This window comes from Elephantulus edwardii, unplaced genomic scaffold (assembly GCF_000299155.1).
Source record: "Elephantulus edwardii isolate Elephantulus edwardi_28Jun2011 unplaced genomic scaffold, EleEdw1.0 scaffold00206, whole genome shotgun sequence".
Classification (NCBI taxonomy): Eukaryota; Metazoa; Chordata; class Mammalia; order Macroscelidea; family Macroscelididae; genus Elephantulus; species Elephantulus edwardii.
The window spans coordinates 5,314,483-5,336,955 of NW_006399956.1; the positions used below are offsets into that span (position 1 = coordinate 5,314,483).

General features: G+C 39.3%; 1 protein-coding gene across 1 annotated transcript in view; it reads right to left on the bottom strand.

Moving 5' to 3' along the window:
• KRAS (Kirsten rat sarcoma viral oncogene homolog) overlaps nucleotides 1-13,832 on the bottom strand; it is a 41,358-nt gene extending 27,526 nt beyond the window's left edge. Inside the window, exons 1-2 of the mRNA XM_006897218.1 lie at nucleotides 13,705-13,832; nucleotides 9,053-9,174 (exon numbers count right to left, since the gene is read on the bottom strand). Of these exons, the coding sequence (XP_006897280.1) occupies nucleotides 9,053-9,163 (111 nt within the window). The 5' untranslated portion in view covers nucleotides 9,164-9,174; nucleotides 13,705-13,832. The remainder of the gene's footprint in view (nucleotides 1-9,052; nucleotides 9,175-13,704) is intronic.
• Between the last annotated feature and the right edge of the window lie 8,641 nt (nucleotides 13,833-22,473).

Genomic DNA, 22,473 nt, shown 5'->3' on the forward strand with positions numbered 1-22,473 from the left:
GTTGGACAATGACTAGGGAGGACAGAAGGAGAACTGATACCTTTGAGCTGTGGTGCTGGAGGAGAGTATTGAATGTACCATGGACTGCCAAGAAAACGAACAGATTCATCCTAGAGAGGATTAAACCAAGCAACTCCTTGGAGGCAAGGTTTCTGGGGCTTCGTCTGACATACTTTGGGCATGCTGCCAGGAGGGACGGGTCCTTGCAGAGGGACGTCATGCTTGGGAGGGTGGAAGGACGGTGCAGGAGGGGAAGTTAATGCGGTGAGATTAGAAGAAATTCTATAAAGAGATGATCAGAAGTATCCTCAAGGATGTGTCTGCATTGACTATATGTTTGGACTTTTCTGGCAAAAAAACAGAGAATCTTGTTTCATCTACATCTGGCTATATGGCTTCCAGAGTTTAAAACAGTGATCTGCCCTTCTTAGTAACTTTGGACTCTCAGTCTCCAAAGCAATTTATCTGTGACCTTGCCCCCTCAACAATGACTGCTGGACTCAGCAGCCTCTGATTCTGGAAGCTTGAGACCCTGCCTACCTGCTCACAACTTGGACTCATAAGGCTCTCCAGCCATCTCTCGTCTGAGATCTAACCTATACAGCTAGTAACCTGCTTCTGAATGATCAAAGGTTTGAAAACCCTGTGGAGAAATTCTACTTTGTTACACAATGAGTAGTCTTGAGTCTGAGTCAACGTGATATCTTGAGTCTGAGTCAACGTGATATCAAATAAGAACAATATATTCTTAAAATTACTCCCTAGAAATAATGGTCTTCTAAGAGTAATAAAGGGAGCCCTGATGGCTTAGCAGGTAGGGTGTTGCACTGCCAATTCAAAGGCAGGCAATTTGAACCGACTAGGTTTCCATGGGACCAAGATGGGCAATCTCTCCCCATGTAATTGACAGCATCTGAAAACCAAATGGAGGGTCAGCTTTCAGTAGATTCCTACTTAATGGCACATACCAACAAGATCAATAAATATGTTGCCTATTGACCCAATGGAGAGGATTTTTGTTAACTTGAAGTTGAGATGCAATCCATGTTGATGGATTATTGTTGTTAAGTGCTGTTGAGTCACCTGCGACTCATAGTGACCCTCTGTACAACAGCCCTAAATCCTGCTCTATTCTGTGCCAATCTGTCTCTTTCTTGTAATTCTCATTCTTGTTAACGTTAGCCATAGTCTGTCATGATCCATACAATCAAATGCCTTTGTAAATCAAGAAAAAAACAGATAAGACATTCTTCTGGTATTCTCTGCTTTCAGTCAAGGAGAATCTGACATCAGCAATAATACCCCTGTTACCATAGCCTCTCCTATACCCAACTTGAACTTCCAATAGTTCTCATTACCCCAGTGACTGAATCAAGGCATCTCATCCAGTGTCGTCTTCTCTCGTGCTGTCCCTCCACCCTTCCAAACACAACATCCCTCTCCAAGGACTCCTTGTAATATGTCCATAGTATAATAGACGAAGCTTCAGAATTCTTGCCTCCAAGGAGCAGTGTGGTCTCACCCTCTCTAGGACAAACCTGTTTGTTCTCCTAGCAGTCCATGGTATATTCAATACTCTTCTCCAACACCAAAGCTCAAAGACATCAACTTTCCTTCTATCCTCCCTAGTCACTGTCCAGCTCTCTTGATGCATAGCAACTGACTGCAAATACCATGTCCTGTATCAGGCACACCTTAGTCTCCAGAGTGACATCGTTGCTCTTCAGTACTTTGGCGAGGTCTCTGAAAGCAGACTTTCTCAGTGCAATTTGTCTTTTAATTTCCTGGATGCTGGTGCCAAGAGTGTTGATTTTGGAGCCAAGCAAACTAAAGCTCTTTACAATCTCAATCTCTTCACCATCATGATGCTTCCAACCAGTCCAGTGGTGAGAATCTTTTTATCTTGATATTGATCTTCAAGCCATATTAATCGGTTAAAAATACCAAATAGAGCTCATTAAATAAAATTTATGGAACTGAGAAATTTTGGGGGCTGTTAACAGAATCTTGAAAGACAAACTATAAAAAAATAAAAATTATTTCTTTGCCAACTTTTATTTGTAGTTTCTGAAAGCTCTGTAATAACTAAAATTGTCTATTAAAATTGTTAAACTAAAATTTATGTTAACTAAAATTGTGTCAACAACTTTTAACTTTCAAGTCCAAGTATATATTAATGCTTACGCTGACTAAATACAGTGCCCACATTGTGAACTATTTTTTTCTAAAAATCAAATACTCCACAGTTTGTTGTGTAGACGGCACAATCTATGTGAATTTTCACAATTTGCCACTTTTTGGATGCTGCTGCAATTAGGCGCTACTGAGCTAACTACAACTCATAGCCTGTGAACAACAGTGTCAAACCTTGCCCAAACCTGCACCATCCATTTTTTACCACCACGTAAGTAACATCAAGAAGCTTGGAGTTCTACAATTTATCTCCCACGCAGATCCAAAAAAATTCAGATAGCCACCAGGCTACTTTTACTCCTGCAGAGTCAACTTATCCAATATTAACAACAATAAAACCCAAAAAACTTCTTAAGTAACCAAATAGTTGAAATATATTCACCTATAATTAGGTCCAACTAGTCTACAGGAATTGACACAGTGACTGCAGTAATGGGGTCAGGTGTTTCAAAGATGTTCTGGCTGGCTCAGGATAAGGCAAGGTTCAGAGCCATTGTTCACAGGGTCTTTATGAGTCACAGTCAACTCCATGGCACACAACAACAGAAGCTCACAAGGGCACACCTTAATTGGCAATAAAACAAATATGACTATCTTCCAGTCAGTATGCCAGGCAGTAGTCATCCAAATTTCATGGCACAGCCTAGTAAGCATATTCATGGCTACATCTGTCATTGGAAATACATCAACTAGTCCCAAAAATTCCTGGAGCTTTATATTTTGTCAATGTCATCAGTTTGAACTTTGTCCTTAATTACCATTGGCTCTTGATCATATGGTACATTCTGAAATATTTCAGCGTCAGTCAATTCTTTATGGCACAGTGATTCTGTCTCCCTCCGTCTTCTTTTGATGTTTCTTGGATCATCCAAGATTTTGTCCATAGCATCTCTCAGTATTACAACTCCAGGCCTGAATTTGTTTTTCAGCTCCTTCAGCTTGAGAAGTGCTGAGTGAGTTGTTCTTTTTTTATTCTCCAATTCTAGGTCTCTAAAGATTCCATTATAGTAGTTTCCTTTGTCTTCCCTAGCTGCCTCTCAAAATGTTCTGCTGAGCTCTTTTTCTCCAGCATCTCTTCCCCTTGATTTGGCTTGAGACTCTAGTGCAATTTTCAAGGTCTATTCTGACATCTATTCTGGATGTCATAACAAACTAGTGGATCGTAACATAGTAGGGCTAACAGCAAGATGAACAGGAGTCCTAGAATGCTTAATTGTGTTTATGCGAAACCTATTCTGAGACCAAGAAGCTACTGCACAAACAGAGCATGGTTTAAAACTAGGTTGTATGCCTTCTCCATCAGTCTGTATGCTGAGCAAATTATTTGAAAAGCTGAACTCTATGAAGATAAATGTGGCATCAGGATTGGAGGAAGACTCATTAATAACTTTGATTATGCAGATGACACCATTTTGTTTGCTTAAAGTGAGAAGAACATGAAGCAATTGCTGCCGAAATTTAAACACTGCAACCTTTCATAAAGATTGAACCACAACACAAGAAAACAAAAATCATGACCACTGACCTGATGGGTAACATCGTGATAAATGGAGGAAAAGTTTAAATTCTCAACGACTTTATCTTGCATCGACAATCCATACCCTTGGTACCAGCAGTGAAAAATCAGGAGATGTATTGTACTGTCAAAGTCTATAGTTAAGAGACTCATCCAAACTATTGAAGAACAGTGATGTCAGTTTGAGAACTAAGGTGCACTCAACTCTGGCCATAGTCTTTTCAACTATTTACTATGCATCTGAGAGCTAGACAATAAGGGTGACAGAAGAAGAACTGATGTCTTTGCATTACGGTGTTAGAAAAAAGTACTGACAATCTTTGGACTTCCAAAAGACTAAACAGATATGTCTTAAAGAAAAGTGAAGCTGTCCTGGACAAGGTGCCACTAGAGTGCTCTTTGGAGGCAAAGATGATAAAGCTTTGCCTCACATACTCTGGACATGTGGTGAGGAGAGTCTATTTCTTGGAGAGGAACATCATGCTTGGAAAGGTGGATGGTATGAGAAGACCCTCAACTAGATGGACTGACACAGTGACTACAGCAATGACTTGAGCAGGTCCGAGACTTTGAGGATGGCACAGGATAGGAGAGCATTTATTATCTGTTGTTCACAGAGTTTATGAGTTGAATTTGACTCCATAGCACCTCCACAGTCTACATGGTGCTCCTTAGAAGCAAGGATGGTGAAGCGTCATCTAATCTACTTTGGGCACGATGTTAGGGGACATCATGCTTGGAAAGGGTCAACAAAGGAGAGGGAGACTCTCAACAAGATGGATAGGCATGGTGACTTTAACAATGGCTTAAGTATATTTTAGATGGTGAGGCTGGCACAGGATAGAGCCAGGTTCAGATGTACTGTCAATAGGATCACTATGAGTCACAGATAATGGCACATAACAATAAGTGGAAATTTACATAGGCACAATAATCTTTACATCAGTATTATCAGAGGGCAAAATTGACTATTTTAGATTTAATAAAATGAAACAGGAGTATTTTAAGAAAAATGTATATATATTAATATATTGAGTATACCTAGATGGTATACAACAGTAACACTTTAAGTATAAAAAAATCCAAATAAGAATTTCACTGCTAACTAATATAAAAACAAACAAACTGACCAGTAGAGGGCACTCACTTAACAGGGGGGAAGGACTGGGCACTCACTTGAAAGGGGGGAAACTCTGAGCAGAGATGTATTACCAAAATTGCCCTGTCTACTGTATTTTTAAAAAGTACATACTTTAACAGTACATTGGAGCAAGCTAACAGATTTTTTTGGTTGCAAAGGGCAGTTACAGTTTAAATATATGTTATGTTAGTAAAGTTTAACATTTTTTTTTAAATCAGAGGCTTAAAATGACAATTTTAGGGATGTTTTATGCTATATATAAAAAATATTAGTATTTTAACCTCAGCACTCCTGACCTGTGAGTCAGATAATTGTTTGGGGGGAAGGGATTAACCTGCATTTTATAGATGTTGAAAATCATTTTTGCACTCTACCCACTCTGCCATTCATAGCCTTCTTTTCCAAGTTGTGTTCTTTTCCAACAAACAATGTTTCCTAACACTGTCAAATGTCTTCTGATGGGAAAAATAAGCATCCACCCAAGTGACTCTTACTGAGAATTACTGACATATGGATGTACATAACCAGAAAAGTAAGAGCTTATATTACATATGACATGGTTTAGCATTACAAACTCTACCATCTAAATACCTTATCTACATGTAAAATGAATTCTGTAAGTTAAGACAGAAAAATTTTAAAAATTAAGATAGTGATAAATGTTGATGAATAAATACAGCTCAGAGGACTAAAGACTAAATCAGTACAATTATTAATACAGTCTTCCTTACTGTATAAAAACTGCTTTATCAAAGAAGGTCTTAATACGTGGACTAAATTATAAATGTCACAGTAACAGATGTATACAGATATAAATGAATTAGAGCCTGAGAAAAAATGTTTTTGGTTTTGTTTTTTTTCCCTAGCACACAACAACATATTTACGTTTAGTAACCTATTTTATACAGTAGTGTCTCAATACACATTTTCTAATTGGTCAGTTAATCATTCTATGTCTACAATTTCCAGTATTTTTCAGGATAAGTTTGTTCTTCTTCCACCAAATATTACCTTGGGAAAAATATTTCAGAGAACATATTTTGCTAATAACTAGTGTTATCTAAACTCTAAAAACAAGTATTTGAGTTTTTAATAATCCTTTCCCACAAACTCTCTTTGGAACTCTTTAATGAACTTCATCAAAGACAACTACAAAATTTTCATCATAGAAACAAAGGAGATTATCATATGCTTAGCTTCCAACATTAACACACTGTACAATTATGTGCCATGACTTTCTAATTCTGTATCATAATTTTAGGCTTTGTTTTATGCCATTAAAATGCCACCAGATACAGTCTAGTTAAAACTTTGGAATACTGATGTCTGAATTAGTCTCCAGATAGAAATATTTTCTTCCCTTAAAAGATAATTTTTCACTTTTTAAAATTATACAAGCCTTCAGTGGAAATTCCACTTGTTTCCAGAAGACTTAGATACAGAATTCTATCACTTACTGATTTAGTAGGTGATTTCTAAGGAATCCTAGTAGCACAGTTGTTAAGCATTCAAGTACTGAAAATAGGCCACAGTTCACCCCCACCAGCTGCTCCATAAGAGCAGAATGTGGCAATATGTTTTCTTACAGATTTACAGCCTTAGAAACCCTCAGGGGCAGTTCTACCCTAACAGGTGAGTTTGCTATTTGGAATCAATTTAATAAGTTTGGGGTTGGGGGGATTTTTCAAGAGTGTTACAATCTCTTAAAGGACATTTTATCTACCAAATGAAACAATGTCCATTCTCTTTATCTCATAGTGTTTAAGATTCAGTAAACACTAAAATATCTATACATATGGTAAAAAATAATAACTTTTAAAAAACAAAAACAAAACACCAAACCATTTCTTTTCCTTTGTTTTAATACAGGAAAACTGATGAGGATTCCAAATGTGCAAAGTCCATGTCCTCTCTCTCTCCCTCCAACCTACATTATTCAATAATAGTGAAGTCTTCTATCCTTCTAAAAACCTGTTCACAAAAATATCAAGCCCAGATTTTCACTTACTCTACTATGTAATAAAATAAAGCATTAAATGTTTTTGCCTTTCTTGTAACTAAACTACATTAACTCGGACTGTCCTTTCCCTCAGGCACTCAACTATAACTTGGGAGATAAGAAACAAATGCAAGATACCTTGTCCCAGGTGGTTAAACTAGTGAGAAGACGTCAGTCTCAAAGTTCACAAAAAATCAATGTTTCCCAGAGTTAAATCACCTGATTTGGCAGGAATCATATTCAGAGTTATGGGTTTGCATTTACAATCTTTTCCTACATTCCCCAATGTAAAAGCTTCAACTACTAGATCTATTCCATGAAGATTTATATTGTAATTTAGCAACTGTAACAAAAGATTTCCTAATCTATTTTATATAGCAATCATGACCTATCAGAGTTTAATAGACTAATTAAGGTTTTTGGAGAGGACAGAGTGTACTTATGCTAAAATCATCTTCTAAAAATCCCAGGAAAACATGCACACTTTGAACAATACTTAAGAAGACATTTTTTTCGGGGACTTTAGAAGATGATCAAATTCTATTAAAACTTCCTTTCATATATTATTTAAACGATAAATTATGTCAACTTAACTTTTGGAGTATAGACTGAAATGAAATGGATGACCTCGTCATTTTTCCAAGGAGCGGGGAGAGAAAAAAGAAAATAAAACTATTGTTGTTGCTTGTTATGTGTTACTGAATCAGAACCAACTCAGAGCTGACCCTCCAGTGAGTTTACGGCTGAAAATTACACAAGAAACTGGCCATCTTTTTCCTGTGGAGAAGCTAGTGGCTTAGAACTGTGGGCAGGGCAACTCCTTAGCACTAGACAATCAGAGTTCCCTGGAAAAACTTTGGTACAGCACTAAAATGATTTGTTAATAGTAAATATATAGAGACTATCACATAAGCTGTCTACTTCAATATAAGCTGCTACCTTTTACAAATCCTTAAATTTAGAAGCCAAATCTGTAATTACATTAATTATTGCAAATGAACATTCTTCAACCATTTAATGAAAGAAAAAAAAAAAGGCCATTTGCTTACTAGCAGTTATCTGTTCAGTTCTCATAAACACCTTCCTTAAACTACCAATAGCTTCAGATTCCACCTCAAGGCAAAATGTTCCATCAACACAGCACAGTCACTTAAAAAGGTATTCAATTTGTCAAGATTCCACAGTTTGGGATTAGGAGAAAATTCTGGAAGAATTTTCAGAATTGATTTTTAAATTGATATAACTAAAGTTAAGTGATCAAACTGTTTAACTTAAAGGCTTAGAAATAATCTAACAATAAGCCTATTTCAAAGAGGAAATGAAACACTTATTGTCACCTCCAGTGATGTTAAATTTAACATGGAAATTAAATTATGCATATGCATAAAATATCCAAAAAATCACATACAGAATATGAGTTAACAAGGACAAGTTATGGAACATCCTCCTGCATGTCTTTGGGATTAAATAAATCCCTCTCTGGCTGCAATAATCTGAACATACTACTGACCTTTCAAGGTTTCTCACCTGCTATTGTGCTATAGGCCTTTAATTTGGTAAGCTTTCTTGGGACTAAAAATCTAATCACCAATAGCTTATTCATTAATGAAACTGTAATGAAAATAGTCCTTCAGTAAATTTATAAAGGACTGAAAAGATAAGGATAGCTCTGGACAAAGAATGAACTTTACAAAATATTATCAGGTAGCTATAGATTTCCCACACTTCCAGCATTGAGGGAAAATATTACTATTTAAACTTTTAAGAAATCACTCATCAAAGGATTGTATTTCAATTCTAATGTCTAAATGTGAAGTCAAAATAACAAGAAATTCATAAATAAATACTAACTTACAGACAAATGCATATTAAGATGTAAATTTACATTTTACCCTCTCTCAAAACTCTCAAATGAATGTACTTCTAAGCAAAATACACAAATACTGACAAAGGACATATCACAGACTTTGATAATTTTCCTGACAGAAGTAGGGCCCCTCCCCTCCAATTAACAGTTAAGTTACATGTAAGCACAAAGTTAAAGCCTTTGGAACCCAATTATATTTCAATTACCTTAATAAAATTACCTTCAGTGTAACTGTTCTATAAAGAATACTCAAAAGGTGATCAGATAAACCTTCTTTTGGTACCTATAGGATGTGTCAGCACAAAGCAATATCCATAATATTGAAACAAGATTTACCTCTATCGTAGGATCATATTCATCCACAAAGTGATTCTGAATTAGCTGTATCGTCAAGGCACTCTTGCCTACGCCACCAGCTCCAACTACCACAAGTTTATATTCAGTCATTTTCAGCAGGCCTTATAATGAAAATAACAAAAATGTGACTAAATTAGAACATGTGTCACACATGAGGTTAACAGAACCCACCTTCTACCAATAACTTAGATGTACTTTTATATAGAAACTTATTTTAAAATGTCTTACAAAATTCAATGAAGAAAACTTCTAAGTACATGAATTGTAAAGAACTGTACTTTGTTTACAAACTTCCCACCAACATTTGCGGACAATACTTTCAGAGCACAGAGAGAATTCTTTTCTCTTCTATCCAAATAGCCAGTCTGCAGTTCTGTAGCAGCCCATGGCACTCAAAGGGCCACATCATGACTTCACTCAGTACAGTGTTCCATACCATGTAGACACACCCATACAAAACCTGTTGACAGTAATTTTCATGCTTATTACTGCAGTATGTCTAGCTGACTCTGGTCCTTAAAGAGTTAGAAGCAGATACACCAAGTGTGTTTTAGAACTAACAGCTATTTGAAAAACAAAATGAAACACCTAAATTTTTAAAAAGCATCATCTTAGTTGTTCTTTTGTAGACAAAACAAAAATCAGGTTGGGGAGGAAGCTTAATTATGTAGCAGGAAAATGAAGTTTAGATACTGAAGCACAGAGGGGATGAAATTTATTTTAATCTGTGAGATATGTGCTGGGGGGAAGACTTAAAAATGAGAACTTTGGGCTAACTCTTTAGTACATTTGCTCATCAATGACAAAATGTAAGCCTATATTATTTATTAAAAGTGGTGAATAACAAAACATATTTGCACAAAATGATATATAGTTCTATAGGAATGGTTATTTTCAATAAAGGAGCATTTTTAAAATATTTAATTAATCCTCTATAATCTTCAAACTGTTTCCTCGTTGCTTCTAAACAATGTCTCCCAACAGGTAAAATAAACACCGACAACTTGTAAGGTTAATAAGCACAAGACGGAAAATGAAACCTGGTATGAGAGTAAAACTGGAATATATATTTAGTACTATCTTCTTTCTGTCAATATTCCATGACATTATTACAAATAAGTAAAATGTGAAAAAAGATTATATATAAAAGTCTATTACAGAATAGTTTCAAATTAACAAATGTATACATAATGACCAGGGCAATGGAGGTAAGTGTGTCAGAGACAGCAAGATTGATACAGGACTGATGGACATAGGGTCACTGTGAGTTGCAAGCGGCTAGATGGCACATTTTAACAACAACAACATATTGTATAGATAAACACCATATCCATGCAGAATCCCATTTAATGGAGAGCAAGAATTATCCAGACATGAGTAATAACAAAAATGATGTAGCTTGCCAAACATACTCTTTACCATTCCTCTGCTAGGCCCCTTACAATGAGTACCACAAGCTAGACAATGGTTGTATCACAAAAATGTATTACAGTTGCTAAGTCCCCACCTCTGCTCCTCCTCTGCTATTTACTTCTTGACTAGAGCCACCTCCAGTGTCCCTACAAACAGGATCTTACACTCCTTTCCACCAATGTGGTTCCAAATGTAAGACATAGCAAATGAGGTTGTTGCTATTAGCTGCCATCAGTTCAGCTCTGACTCTTAGTGTCTTTGCGTTTAACAGAAAAAATGCTGCCCCATCTTGATAATTTCTGCTGTATCAAGTCCACTGTTGTTGTTACTGTATTAAACTCATCTCATTGAAGGTATCATTTTTGGTGAAATCTCTATCAAACATGATGGATGCCTTCCACTAGCAATTGGTCTTTCCTAATAACATGTCCAAGTGGGACAGAGAAGAAAAAATCACTGGAAAGATGCATCTTCTTGTTCCACTTCCCTTCATCTACATCTCCACCAAAAGAGTTTGAATAACCTAAAACAGCAGGTCTTAAAGTGCGCTCAAGGCACCATATAGGAGGTTCCTAAGACTTTTTTTTAACCAGAGGTCAAACCATTCTCATAATAATACTGAGATGCTACTTGCCCTTTTCACTCCTATTCTTTCACTAGTTTTCCAGCTGTGTGACTGCAACAGATTGAATGTAGAAGCAGACAGGAGAATACAGATGTCTTCCATTAACCCAAACTTTAAAAAGATTTGCAAACGTGTGAAACAACGCTACCCCTTCTCACTAATTTTTGTTTGGGCTTTAGAAAATAGTGATCTGTCTCATAAAATACTGTATTTGAATAAATAATTTTATTTATGCTACATGTATTCTGGTAAACTTATTTTTTAAGGAATTTTTTTTTTTAAATTATTGGCTTTTATTTCTATTATGAGAAATGGGTGATACATCTCACACAAATCAAAGCTTTCGGGGGTTTTCAATAATTTTTAAGTTTAAAGAGGTCCTAAAACCTGAAAGTCGGCCAGCCTAGAAACCTGCAGACACACAATGATTGAGAGCTTAGCAGTACACATCTGAATTCAGAGACATAAGCTTTCTAGTCTACTTGTTCATGCAGTGCTACTTTAGGGGAAATTTTTAAATAATAACCAAGTATTATTTAAATCCCATAGAGAGAAATGGAGCACTTGTGGTGTGATGGTAAGGAGTTGAGCTGTCAACCCAAAGTGGTTCAAATCCATCAACTGCTTACTGGGAGAAAGATGAGCCATCTCCTTCCTTGTCATTTATAGCCTCTGAAAACCTGCTGGAGGGTCAGCTATGTATGAGCTGGTTGCCACTGCAGGGCATGTAACAACAGAAAGAAATAAGTTCTAAAGCAGCTTTACTGAATACCACACCCCAGGGACAGCGCCCTCACTCAAACATACAGAAGCTAACAGGGGTTGAGGCTAGAACTAGACCTCTAAGTTTTTGCTGAGCAAAAAAATGAAATAAAAAACAAACTTCACTTCTGTCAAAAACTCAATTGATATTGCTCTCTTTTTTTTTTTTTTTGATATTGCTCTCCTTTAAAACAAGTATGCCTGCATATGGCTAGAACATAAAAATATACTAACATCAACAATATATGTTTTCTATAATCTGCCCCATGTTCCAGTCAGCATTTTGGACCTTTATCACCTAAGTGACAGCTGGCTGCCACATGATTTAAAGAAAAAGAAAAACCCAAAACCCAACACCACTGAGTTCATTCTGTAGGACAAAGGAGAACTGCCCCACAGGGTTTCTGAGGCCATAAATCTTTATGGCAGCTTACTGGCTCATCTTTCTCCCCTGGAGCGGCTAGTGGGTTCAAACTACCTACCTTTCAGCTATCAGATAACTATACTACCATAGCTTCTATAGGATGATCAGAATTTTTTTCTCTTTGTAATTTTAGGTGATTTTTCAAATTAAAAAGGCACTATTTGTTCTGTGTAAAGACTGAACATATTTCTGTTCTTAAATTCCTCATTCTAAAGGCTTTCAAAATTTAAGCGAGCACGATCTCACACGTCTAAGAGTAGTTCAGGCAGTTAGTTCAGTTGGTCTGCTGCTAGAATCTATTCTTCTTTTAAGTCAACTTAAAAAAGAAACATGCAAACAACCGGTATTAGTGCTGTTATACAGAGTACAATAATAATTCTAAGATGGGCAATACATTTGTGATTATTAAGGTAAGTATAGAGTAAATGTGGAAAAGGTCAAGAACAAGCAAATTAAACTTCAATACTATTTCAGCTACTGCTGTCTGCATCACTCAAATAGCAAGGAAAAGGCCTCGCTTATGTTCTGTGGGTTTTCTGCTTGTGTTTTAAGTTGATAAAGCAAAAACAGACCTTCTGGGATTAACTTTTTTCCTTCTCACTGCAGGTCCCAGGCTCATTCTTTACGTGTTGGGTGTTGGCCACCTGTTCTTCCACCACCATCTCTATCTCCACCTCCTCCTTTGTGGCCACAGCAATGTCACAGCCCATACATGGGGGAGGGGGAGCAGTCAGGAACTCGGCTGCAGATGCATTTTTTCCAAACACTAAATCTCAAACAGTGGTCTCTAAGCACTTTTCTATCCTCTTCCAAAACGTGACCACTATTCTTACCCCTATATTCCCCTACACACTGAAAAGGCCCATTAGCCATCTAGCCTTCGCTCGAGGGAGAAGTTTATACCTTCATCCTTGGGATGCTACACCCAGCAGAGAAGGTAGAAACCCAGGCAGTCTGAGTGCTGCGGAAGGGAGAAAAAGGTGCGGGAGCAAAGGGAAGGAGGCAGGGAAGGGCGAGAGAGAAGGGCGGCTAGGATTCAAGGGGAGTAACCTCCACCGCACCCGACCGCCCCGAGGGGCAAGCCGGCCTGGCCCGCGAGTTTCTCCGCGGCCGCCTCCAGCCGCAGCTCTCCGGGAGGAGGAAGGAAGGGGTTCCCCGTCCAGGAAGCAGCAGAAGCGGTGGCCGCCTCTAGCCTCACCCTCTCCAGCCCCACACCGCCTATTCCTCACTCCCCGCGTCGTCGCGTCTCCGCGCCTTCCCCTGCAGACCACCCCCCGCGAGCCCAGGCTCCGCGCCGGCGCCCCCTCCCGGGACCCCTAATTCATTCACTAGCCGCCGGCCCCTCCCGGCGCCGGCGCAGAGGATCGGGACCGGGGCAGGGGCCCAGAGGGGTGGTCTCCCCCGTACCTCTCTCCCGCACCTGGGAGCCGCTGAGCCTCTGGCTCCCACCACCGCCTTCAGTACAGGCGCCGAGCTCGCTTCCAGACCGAAATGGCGGGGGCCGGGAGTACTGGCCGAGCAGCCGCCACCGCCGCCGCTGCTGCCTCCGCCGCCGCGGCGCCGCCTAGGGAAATCGAGCTTCGAGCACACCGATGAGTTCGGGGCTGGACGGCCGCAGAGGGCAGAGCTATCGATGCGTTCCGCGCTCGATTCCTCGCTGGGCGGGCGTGAGGGGAGGGAGCGACCGAGGGCGGTGTGGGAAGTGGGAAGAGAGGGAGCCTGCAAGCGCTGGCGGGGAGGAGGAGGGGGCGGGCCGGCGCGGAGGGAGGGGGCCGGCCGAGCGTAAGAAGGCGGGGCTGGGGCTGCGGAGGAGGAGGGCCAGGCGCCGTGGGCGTTGCCTCCGCAGCGGGAGGGACTGCGGGACCCACGCGGCGGACCGCCCTCAGGCTCCGGTCTCAATGTGGACTCGGCATTTGCAGCTTCCGACCTGACCGGTTCGCTCAGGGCTGCATTTTTTCCTGAGACATCGTAAGAGACCCCAGTGCACCACTATTGGGTCTGCAGAGGGACAACCAAAATCCCACCTCCCTAGTCCAGCTGACTTCAGTGCACATTCATTTACAATCATGTATTGTATGTAAATAAACATATTCAGCAATTGTGAAAAGCGAAGTGAGTGATTTAGAGAGAGATGAAGCAGAAGTTCACACACACACACACACACACACACACTTTCAGATCACCACCTGATTCTATCAGTGTGGACTGGGAATTTAGCCGCAGGGCCAAACAACCCTTCCATAACTAATCGTCAGAGATGGAGCTTCAGGAGAGGATCAATTTTTTTTCATGATATTTTAAAGCCATCACAAGGTCTCTCCAAACAGGCACCTCACGAGCGCCCATTGCCATGAGTAAGCCTAAACAGAACACAAAATAGTTTCAGCAAAAAGTGCCCATGACAGCTTAGAACTAAGGAGAATCATTCATACTGTTATTAGAATACTGAAGATTAAGCTGTTAATATTCACCAACTTATTATTAAACAATGGAGTAATTGAATATGCTAACAAACAGCTCTGGTGGCCTAGTTGAAAAGAGCTGTGCTGCCAGGTTCAACTCCACGGTCTGCTCCAAGGAACAAAGATAGGCAATCTCCCATGTGATTTACAGCCTCTGACTCAGTGACTCTACTTTCAAACACACCTCAGCCTGATCCCGCACAATCCTCATAATCTTCTGAACTCACTGCTGCTGTAGTAACCATTTCTATCAGTCTTGTTGTCGATCCATTTTGTTGAGAATCTTCCTCTCTTGCACTGACCCTCTACTTTTCCAAGCATGATGACCTCCAAAAACTGGCCCCTCTTGACAGCAAGTCCAAAGTATGTGAAAGAAGTGTCACCTCTATGGAGCGCTCTACACGAAGGAACACTCATACTACATAATTTACTTATATTGTTGTGTGGTGATTGTTTGTGAGGGTCTCTCTCTCTCTCTCTAAATAGAATGTAAAGTCAAATAAGGTAGGGTTTTGTGTGTTTTACCTACAGCTCTAATTTCATGCTTACAATCATCTCTGACACAAATAAGAAACTCAATAAATAATTGCAGAATATTGACTGGATGGTGATAGCTATACTTCCTTTCTGAAGTCCTACTCTAAATCCTTACTTGGACAGAGAACTTTGGACTTCTGTCTTCATCATTTTACAAAATCTGCCTTTAAACACATCTACTTCACTTTTCTGATAAAACTACCCTCTATGGAGCCTAGAAGGGTATCTGGTATGCTTGAATACCATGAATTTTTGTTAAGTAGACTAATTTTCACATGTATACATGTTACTTTGAAGTTCTCTTAAGTTTAAATCACAGATTTTGTGTAGTAACTTCAAATATGTAATAAATTCTTGAATTATTTTATAGGAGCTAATGCAGTTTTTCTTTTATTTGGTACTCCACAGATCTTAAAAGGATGGTAGTTATAGAGGAGGGAAATGTTTATATGGTACTTTTATGCTAATTATAAAAACTCTGGCATTAGCAAAAACCTAATCTGTCCCTACATATGGTCCAGTCACCTTCTCGAAGCTAGTGATTTCCAAAAGGGATTCTATCTGCATCCCACTATGGTTTTCAAACATCTTCAATCCTAGCTCTATCCTTCCTTTTCATTCCCACAACAATTTCTACATCTGCTGTCAGGGCTTTCCATCATTCAGCCCTAGGGGCTTCTTTAGAAGCAAGAAGCCTTCCCCCACCACAGTAGTGGTTTGCAACCTGACTTAAGTGCTTCATGAATCACCTCCTATGCTTGTTAAAATGGCAAACTCCTAAGCCCCTTACCCATCAATTCGGGTCAGAAGCATTCATTTCTAACAATTCAGGTAATTATTTCTAAAAGAGGATCCTGTCATGGCTTCAAGTATCTGTCCAAACCCAAAATTCTCAACTTTCTCCTTGAAAAGAATTCTTTCTCCTAAATCTTCCAATCCTGTCAATTTCTAATTCATTTTTAACCTATTCTCCTTTTCATTACACTTCCTAAGAATGTTGTCATATCTAACTTTCACATCTATCTTCCTTCACACCATCATTTCTGGAACAGTCTCCTTTCAGATGGCCCCTACCTCCCAGCTTTCTTCATTTCAATGCAGATGGTATGCTGTTACCAAAACTTTCTTCCTTTCATGTGTCTTTCATCATGAGCATCTACTCCACACCTATTATATAAAGGCTGGATATATACAGGTATACACTTTTAAAATGCAGGCATTACAAGGAGGACCTCATGCACTTGCTGCAGAGGGTCAAGGACTGCAGCCTTCAGTAGGGACTGAGGCTCAATGTCAAGAAGACAAAGATTCTCACCACTGGACCAATTGGCAGCATCAGGATGGATGGTGAAGAGATTGAGATTGTTCACAGCTTCAGTTTGCTCGGCTCCACAGTCAACACTCTAGGCACCAGCAGTCAGGAAATCAAAAAGCGTATCACGATGGGAAAGTCTGCTGTTAGGGACCTCTCTAAAGTACTTAAGAGTAACGGTGTCTCTCTGGAGACTAAGGTGCGCCTGATACAGGCCACGGTCTTTGCAATCACTTGTTATGCATCAGAGAGTTGGACAATGACTAAGGGAGGAGAGAAGGAGAATTGATGCCTTTGAGCTGTGGTGTTGGAGAAGAGTATTGAATGTTCCATGGACTGCCAAGAAAACAAACAGATCCATCCCAGAGAGGGTTAAACCAGGCTACTCCTTGGAGGCAAGGATTCTGGGGCTTTGTCTGACATACTTTGAACATGTTGTAAGGAGAGACAGGTCCTTGGAGAGGGACATCATGCTTGGCAGGGTGGAGGGACAGTGCAGGAGGGGAAGACCCTATATGAGGTGGATTGATTCAGTGACTGGGGTAATCAGGATGGATGTGTCAGAGGCAATGCGATTGGCACTGGATAGAGCAGGGTTTAGGGCTGTTGTACATAGGGTTGCTATGAGTCGCAAGCGATCGACAGCACATAACAACAACAACAGGTTTTACAAGGGAAGTGCCTATTGAATATTCAAGATTACAAGAAAAAATATCACCTGCTCCAGCCAAGTCTTCAACACTGAATCTTGCTTACAAATCTTTAATAAGATGAGCAGCCTTCTCTCTTGCCTCTGAAAATCTACTGGCGTGTCAGCTATGATTTGGTTCAAAGTTGACAGCAATGAGTTTGAGTATTGAGTATATCCTGAGGATCCAAGTCTAAATCCCTATTGCCACTGTCATCATGCTGCCTCTGTGACTTTGTTAACCAACTTCTCAAAACACTTCCCTCTCCTCAAAATGATACCTCCCTATCCTCAACAAAGATCTTATGACCTTGCTGTTTTCTCACTCAGTATCTTTTGGCTCTTTCTTTGCTAAAGTTTTCACTCATTCAAGATCTAGAGTAAGTTGTACCTCCTCTGGGAGGGTTTGCTAACTATACAATATTTTCTGTTTCCCTGACACTTCATATAGGTTAATTAGGTGGTTGTTGTTAGGTGCTTGTGACTCATAGCGACCCCATGTATGTTACCTCTGAAACCTATCCTATCCTGAACCAATGTCATCATCTCTAACAGAGTTAATCCCATTTCTCCAGCCATTGTATCTCCCTCTCCTGTGCTGTTTCACTACTCTGCCAAGCATTATGTCCCTCCAAAAACTGGTCTGCCTGGCAATGTGCCCAAAGTATGTGAGACGGATCCTCAAAATCCTTGCCTCTAGGGAGCAGCCTGGTTTCACCCTCTCCAGAACAAACCTGTTTGTCCTCCTGGCAGTCCACAGTTCAATACTCTTTCCAGCACCACAACTCAAAGGCATCAATTAGGTTTTACAACTAATTCCAGCAGCCCAGTATGTAATGGACCATAACATAAAGGCTCACAGAACTAAATTATAAAACCCTAATAGTAAGAACAGATCTTAGATATTTGCACCCAGATAGTCCTTGGAAAAAGAAATGTTGCTTGGAAAAGTAGAACACAAAGAAGGAGAAGAAAACTCTCACAGAGAGGGGCTGACACAATGACCATTACATGAATTTCAGTGCAACTGAGAGAGTGAGGATGGCACAGGACTGCAGAGGATTTTATGCCATTAAGGTTGCTAAGCCAGAGTCGACCCAATGGCCCCTAACAACAACAACAACAACATGTGTTTGCTGTACTGTTTTATTTACCAGGTTTGTTAGGATAACTGGTAATAATATTATAACTAAAGTTACTGTCCTCAATATGTCAACAATATTTGTTTTATTTCCCTCCCTCCCTTCCTGTTTGTCTTGTTCCCCTTCCTCCTTCTCTCCCTCCTTCTTTGCTTTTTCAATTTCAAAAAGTAACAGAACTATGACACTCCTCTGACTTAGTTTCATTACTAAATTTTAGCTCAGATCCATAAAAATCCGATTCTCTAGAATCACCACTTATATGACCTCAAGCTCTATTATGTCCCATTAAAATAAAACAAATCCCCCCAAACAGAACCAACTCCATTTCAGGTGAGTAAATACTGACTCAGAGCAACCCCCATCTGTGAGACTCTAAATCATGATGAGAGAAGGTTACCTAGCTTTTCCCCACAGAGTTGCTAGAGGATTTGAGACATTGAGCTGTCTGTTAGCAGTCCAACATGTAATGTCCTAGGCTACCAGGGCTCCTTGTGTCTCATCATTTACTGATGTCCAAATAAGTAACAATAAATCCTTTTATACCTCTATTTAAAATCTCCCCTCGCTACTCATCTTATCCGAAAGCCAAATACAAAATGTAGTACAACACCTCCTACCCTTTCTTTTCCAATCTTATTCCTATCTCTTGTTTGTGCTTTTACTGTCACACTGATCTATTCCTGCTCCCAGAATATGCCAGGCAGACACTAACCTAGAGTCTTGGCACTGGCTTCTTCCTCTACCTGGTGGTTCTTTCTCTCTCACTTTCCAAAATGCTGCCTTCTCCATGATATCTTTCATGAATGCCTTGCATAAGACTGAAACTTCTCCAGAACTATTTCTTCCTTTTACTAGCTTTCTATTTCTCATATAAGTTATTTCTTGTTATCATACAATATCAAAAGATGAATCAGATTAAGAAAATCTGTCAGCGTGCTAATGAGTAATAATGTAAGTCTAGAGACCAAGGTGGCCCCAACCCAGGCCATGGTCTTGACCTGTTACACATCAGAGGGCTGGACAATAACCAAAAATGACAGAAGGAGAATTTATGTGCTGGAGAAGATTATTGAACATGGGCTCGCCAGAACACTAACTGGTCTATTCTAGAGAGGGTGAAACCACGCTGTTCCTTGGAGGCAAGGATTTTGAAGCTCTGTCTCACATACTTTGAGTATGTTGCCAGGAGGGACCAGTCCTTGTAGAAGGACACCTTGCTTGGAAGGGTGGAGGGTCAGCTCAGGAGAAGAAGGCCCTGGATGAGAAGGATTGACACAATAACTGTGGTAACGAGGGTAGATGTGTCAGAGACAGTGAGATTGGCTCAGGATAGAGCTGGATTCAGAGCTCTTGTGCATATGGTTGCTTTATAAATCACATTTGGCTTTACAGCACATGACAACAACTCCAATAATACAATACGTTTTACATATTTATTTATACAATCTATCTTCTATCAAGTAGCAATTAACCTACATGAAAACTGGAATGTCTGTGTCTTTATTTATATGTTGTATCTGCTTCCTAAATAACAAGCCGTCTGGAAACTCTATGAACTTTGATAAATGATGATAGTCACAGAAAGGTTTAAGGCCTTTGTTCATAGTGTCGCAATGAGTCTTGCTCAACTCAATGGCAATCAACAACAGCACAACAAAAATTTATTGTTGCCATTTCATCACTCATGACACTTAGCAAAACTAAAACCAAGCCCAATGCTGTCAAATCTCTTCTGACTCAAAGCTGTAAATCCTTATGGTAGCACACAGACAGCTTTCTTCTAAGGAAACATTGATGACTTTGAATCAGCAGGTCACACACTATGCCAAGGAGGCTTCTTAGGATGCCCAGTAGGAACTAAAAAAAAATATTTATTGAACAAAAAAGTAAACTCTAACATACACTTTGACATGTTCAAGAATAAATATGACCAAGAAAAGAACCTAAAATACATACATTGTTCTTGTTGTTAAATACCATCAAGTTGACTATGACTCATAGCAACATGATGAACAACGAATCTGAACCCTGTCCTATCCAGTGCCATCCCATCATCTGTGCTATGCTTAGGCCCATTGACCCAGTCACTCTGTCAATCCACCTCATAAAGGGTCTTCCCGTCTTTCACTCACACTCCTCCACCTTTCCAAGCATGGTGTCCCTTTCCAAGGAACTGCATCTCTTAGCAACATGCCCAAAGTATGTGAGATGGAGTTTCACCATCCTGGCCACACCCTCTCCCAGATATATTTGTTTGTTCTCTTGGTAATCCTAAGTAGGATATTTAGTATGCTTCTCCAGCACCACAAGTCAAAGGTATCAATTCTTCCATCACCTTTATTCACTGTTCAACTCTCAGATACATAACCATAGAAAACATCATGGCTTCAACTAGGGACACCCAAGTCTTTAAACTGGCTTCCTTACTCTTCAGCAAGGTCGCTGAGCAGACTTTCTCAATGCAGCATGCCTTTTGATTTCTGGTACCAAGAGTGTTGATTGTGGATGCAAGTAAAATGAAATTCTTTACAATTTCTATCTTTTTTCCATCTTTTATGGTGTTGCCTATGGGGATAGTGGAGAGGATTTTTATTTTCTTAATGTTGTGATCTAATCTATATTGAAGTTTGTAGTCTTTCATCTTCTGCCACAAACATTTCAGATCCTCTTCACTTTTCAGCAAGCAAGTTGGGCCATGTGTATAATGTAGTTTGTTGATAAGTCCTCCTTGAATCCTGATGCTACGTTCTTCCTCTTAAAGTCCAGTTTTTCAAATTGTTTCCTTAGGCTAGAGATTGAACAGGTATGGAGAAATGATATAGCCCTGATGAACACCTTTCTTGATTTTAAACCATGTAGTGTCCCTTTGCTCTGTTTGGACAATAGCTTCTTCATTTAGCATGGGTTTCTCAAATGATAACCACAATTTGTTATGACCTACATAGTCAAGACCTTTACATAGCCAATAAAATACAAGTAGACATCCTTCTACTACTCTCTGCTTTCATCCAAAATATATCTGACATCATCAGTGATATCCTTGTTGTCATACCTTCTTCAAAATCCAGCCTGAGTCTCTGTCAGTCCTCTGTCAACATTCTGTTCTACCCATTTTTAAAAAATCATTTCTATTATTTGTGTGTGTGTGTGTGTACTATCAAATCAGATCTGACTGGTAAAGGAGGAGATTGTCCTTCCTTTTCCAGCAAAGCATCTGGTGGGTTCAAACCACATGCCTCTGGGATTGTAGTGCAGTTTCTTGCCATTAGGCCACCAGAGGTCCCTTGTTCTACCCATATTTGTCTTCAGCAAGATTTTGCTTGCATGTGCTATTTACAATATTGTTTGATAATTTTTTCATTCTATTGGATCATCTTTTTTTTTGGAACTAAAACAAATATGGATCCTATTTATAGAAAATCATACACACCAAGCTATTACCTCATTAAGCAAGGGCCAATGGGTATTCCAAATTCTTTAGAAATTTCTTTAGAATGTTATACAACTTGCCAGTTTTGCTTTAAAGAGTCTTACCTTCAGCTTATCTGAGTTAAAAGATAAGGCTCTGAATAGTCTAAATGCTCATGATTTTATGTGAGAGGAAATACTTAAATATCTTTTAGAATAAAATATACATTTAGTCTTTTCTCTTTATAGTTTAAACTAGCAATTAGTCAGAAATAACAAGATTGACTGTCTAAATGATAATGTACTGAGATTAAATGTATATGTATGCATATTAGAGGTCGCTCTGGTGGCATAGTCTGTAGGAGATTGTTCTGTTAACCCGTAGACAGTGACTCTCTGGATATTTGAATCCAAATGACTGAGAGGGGAAAAAATGGAAAATCTCTTCCAATGTGATTTACAACTAATTTCAGGGTCAGTTATGAGAAAATTCTGACCCCCTGACAATTAGCTTAAGTATATATATATATGTATTTTACAAATAAATTAAGGAACAACTACTAATATATGTAATTGCTGATGTGTTTTGAGAACTCCTAGTTCGGAAAATAGAAGAAGAAAAAAAAA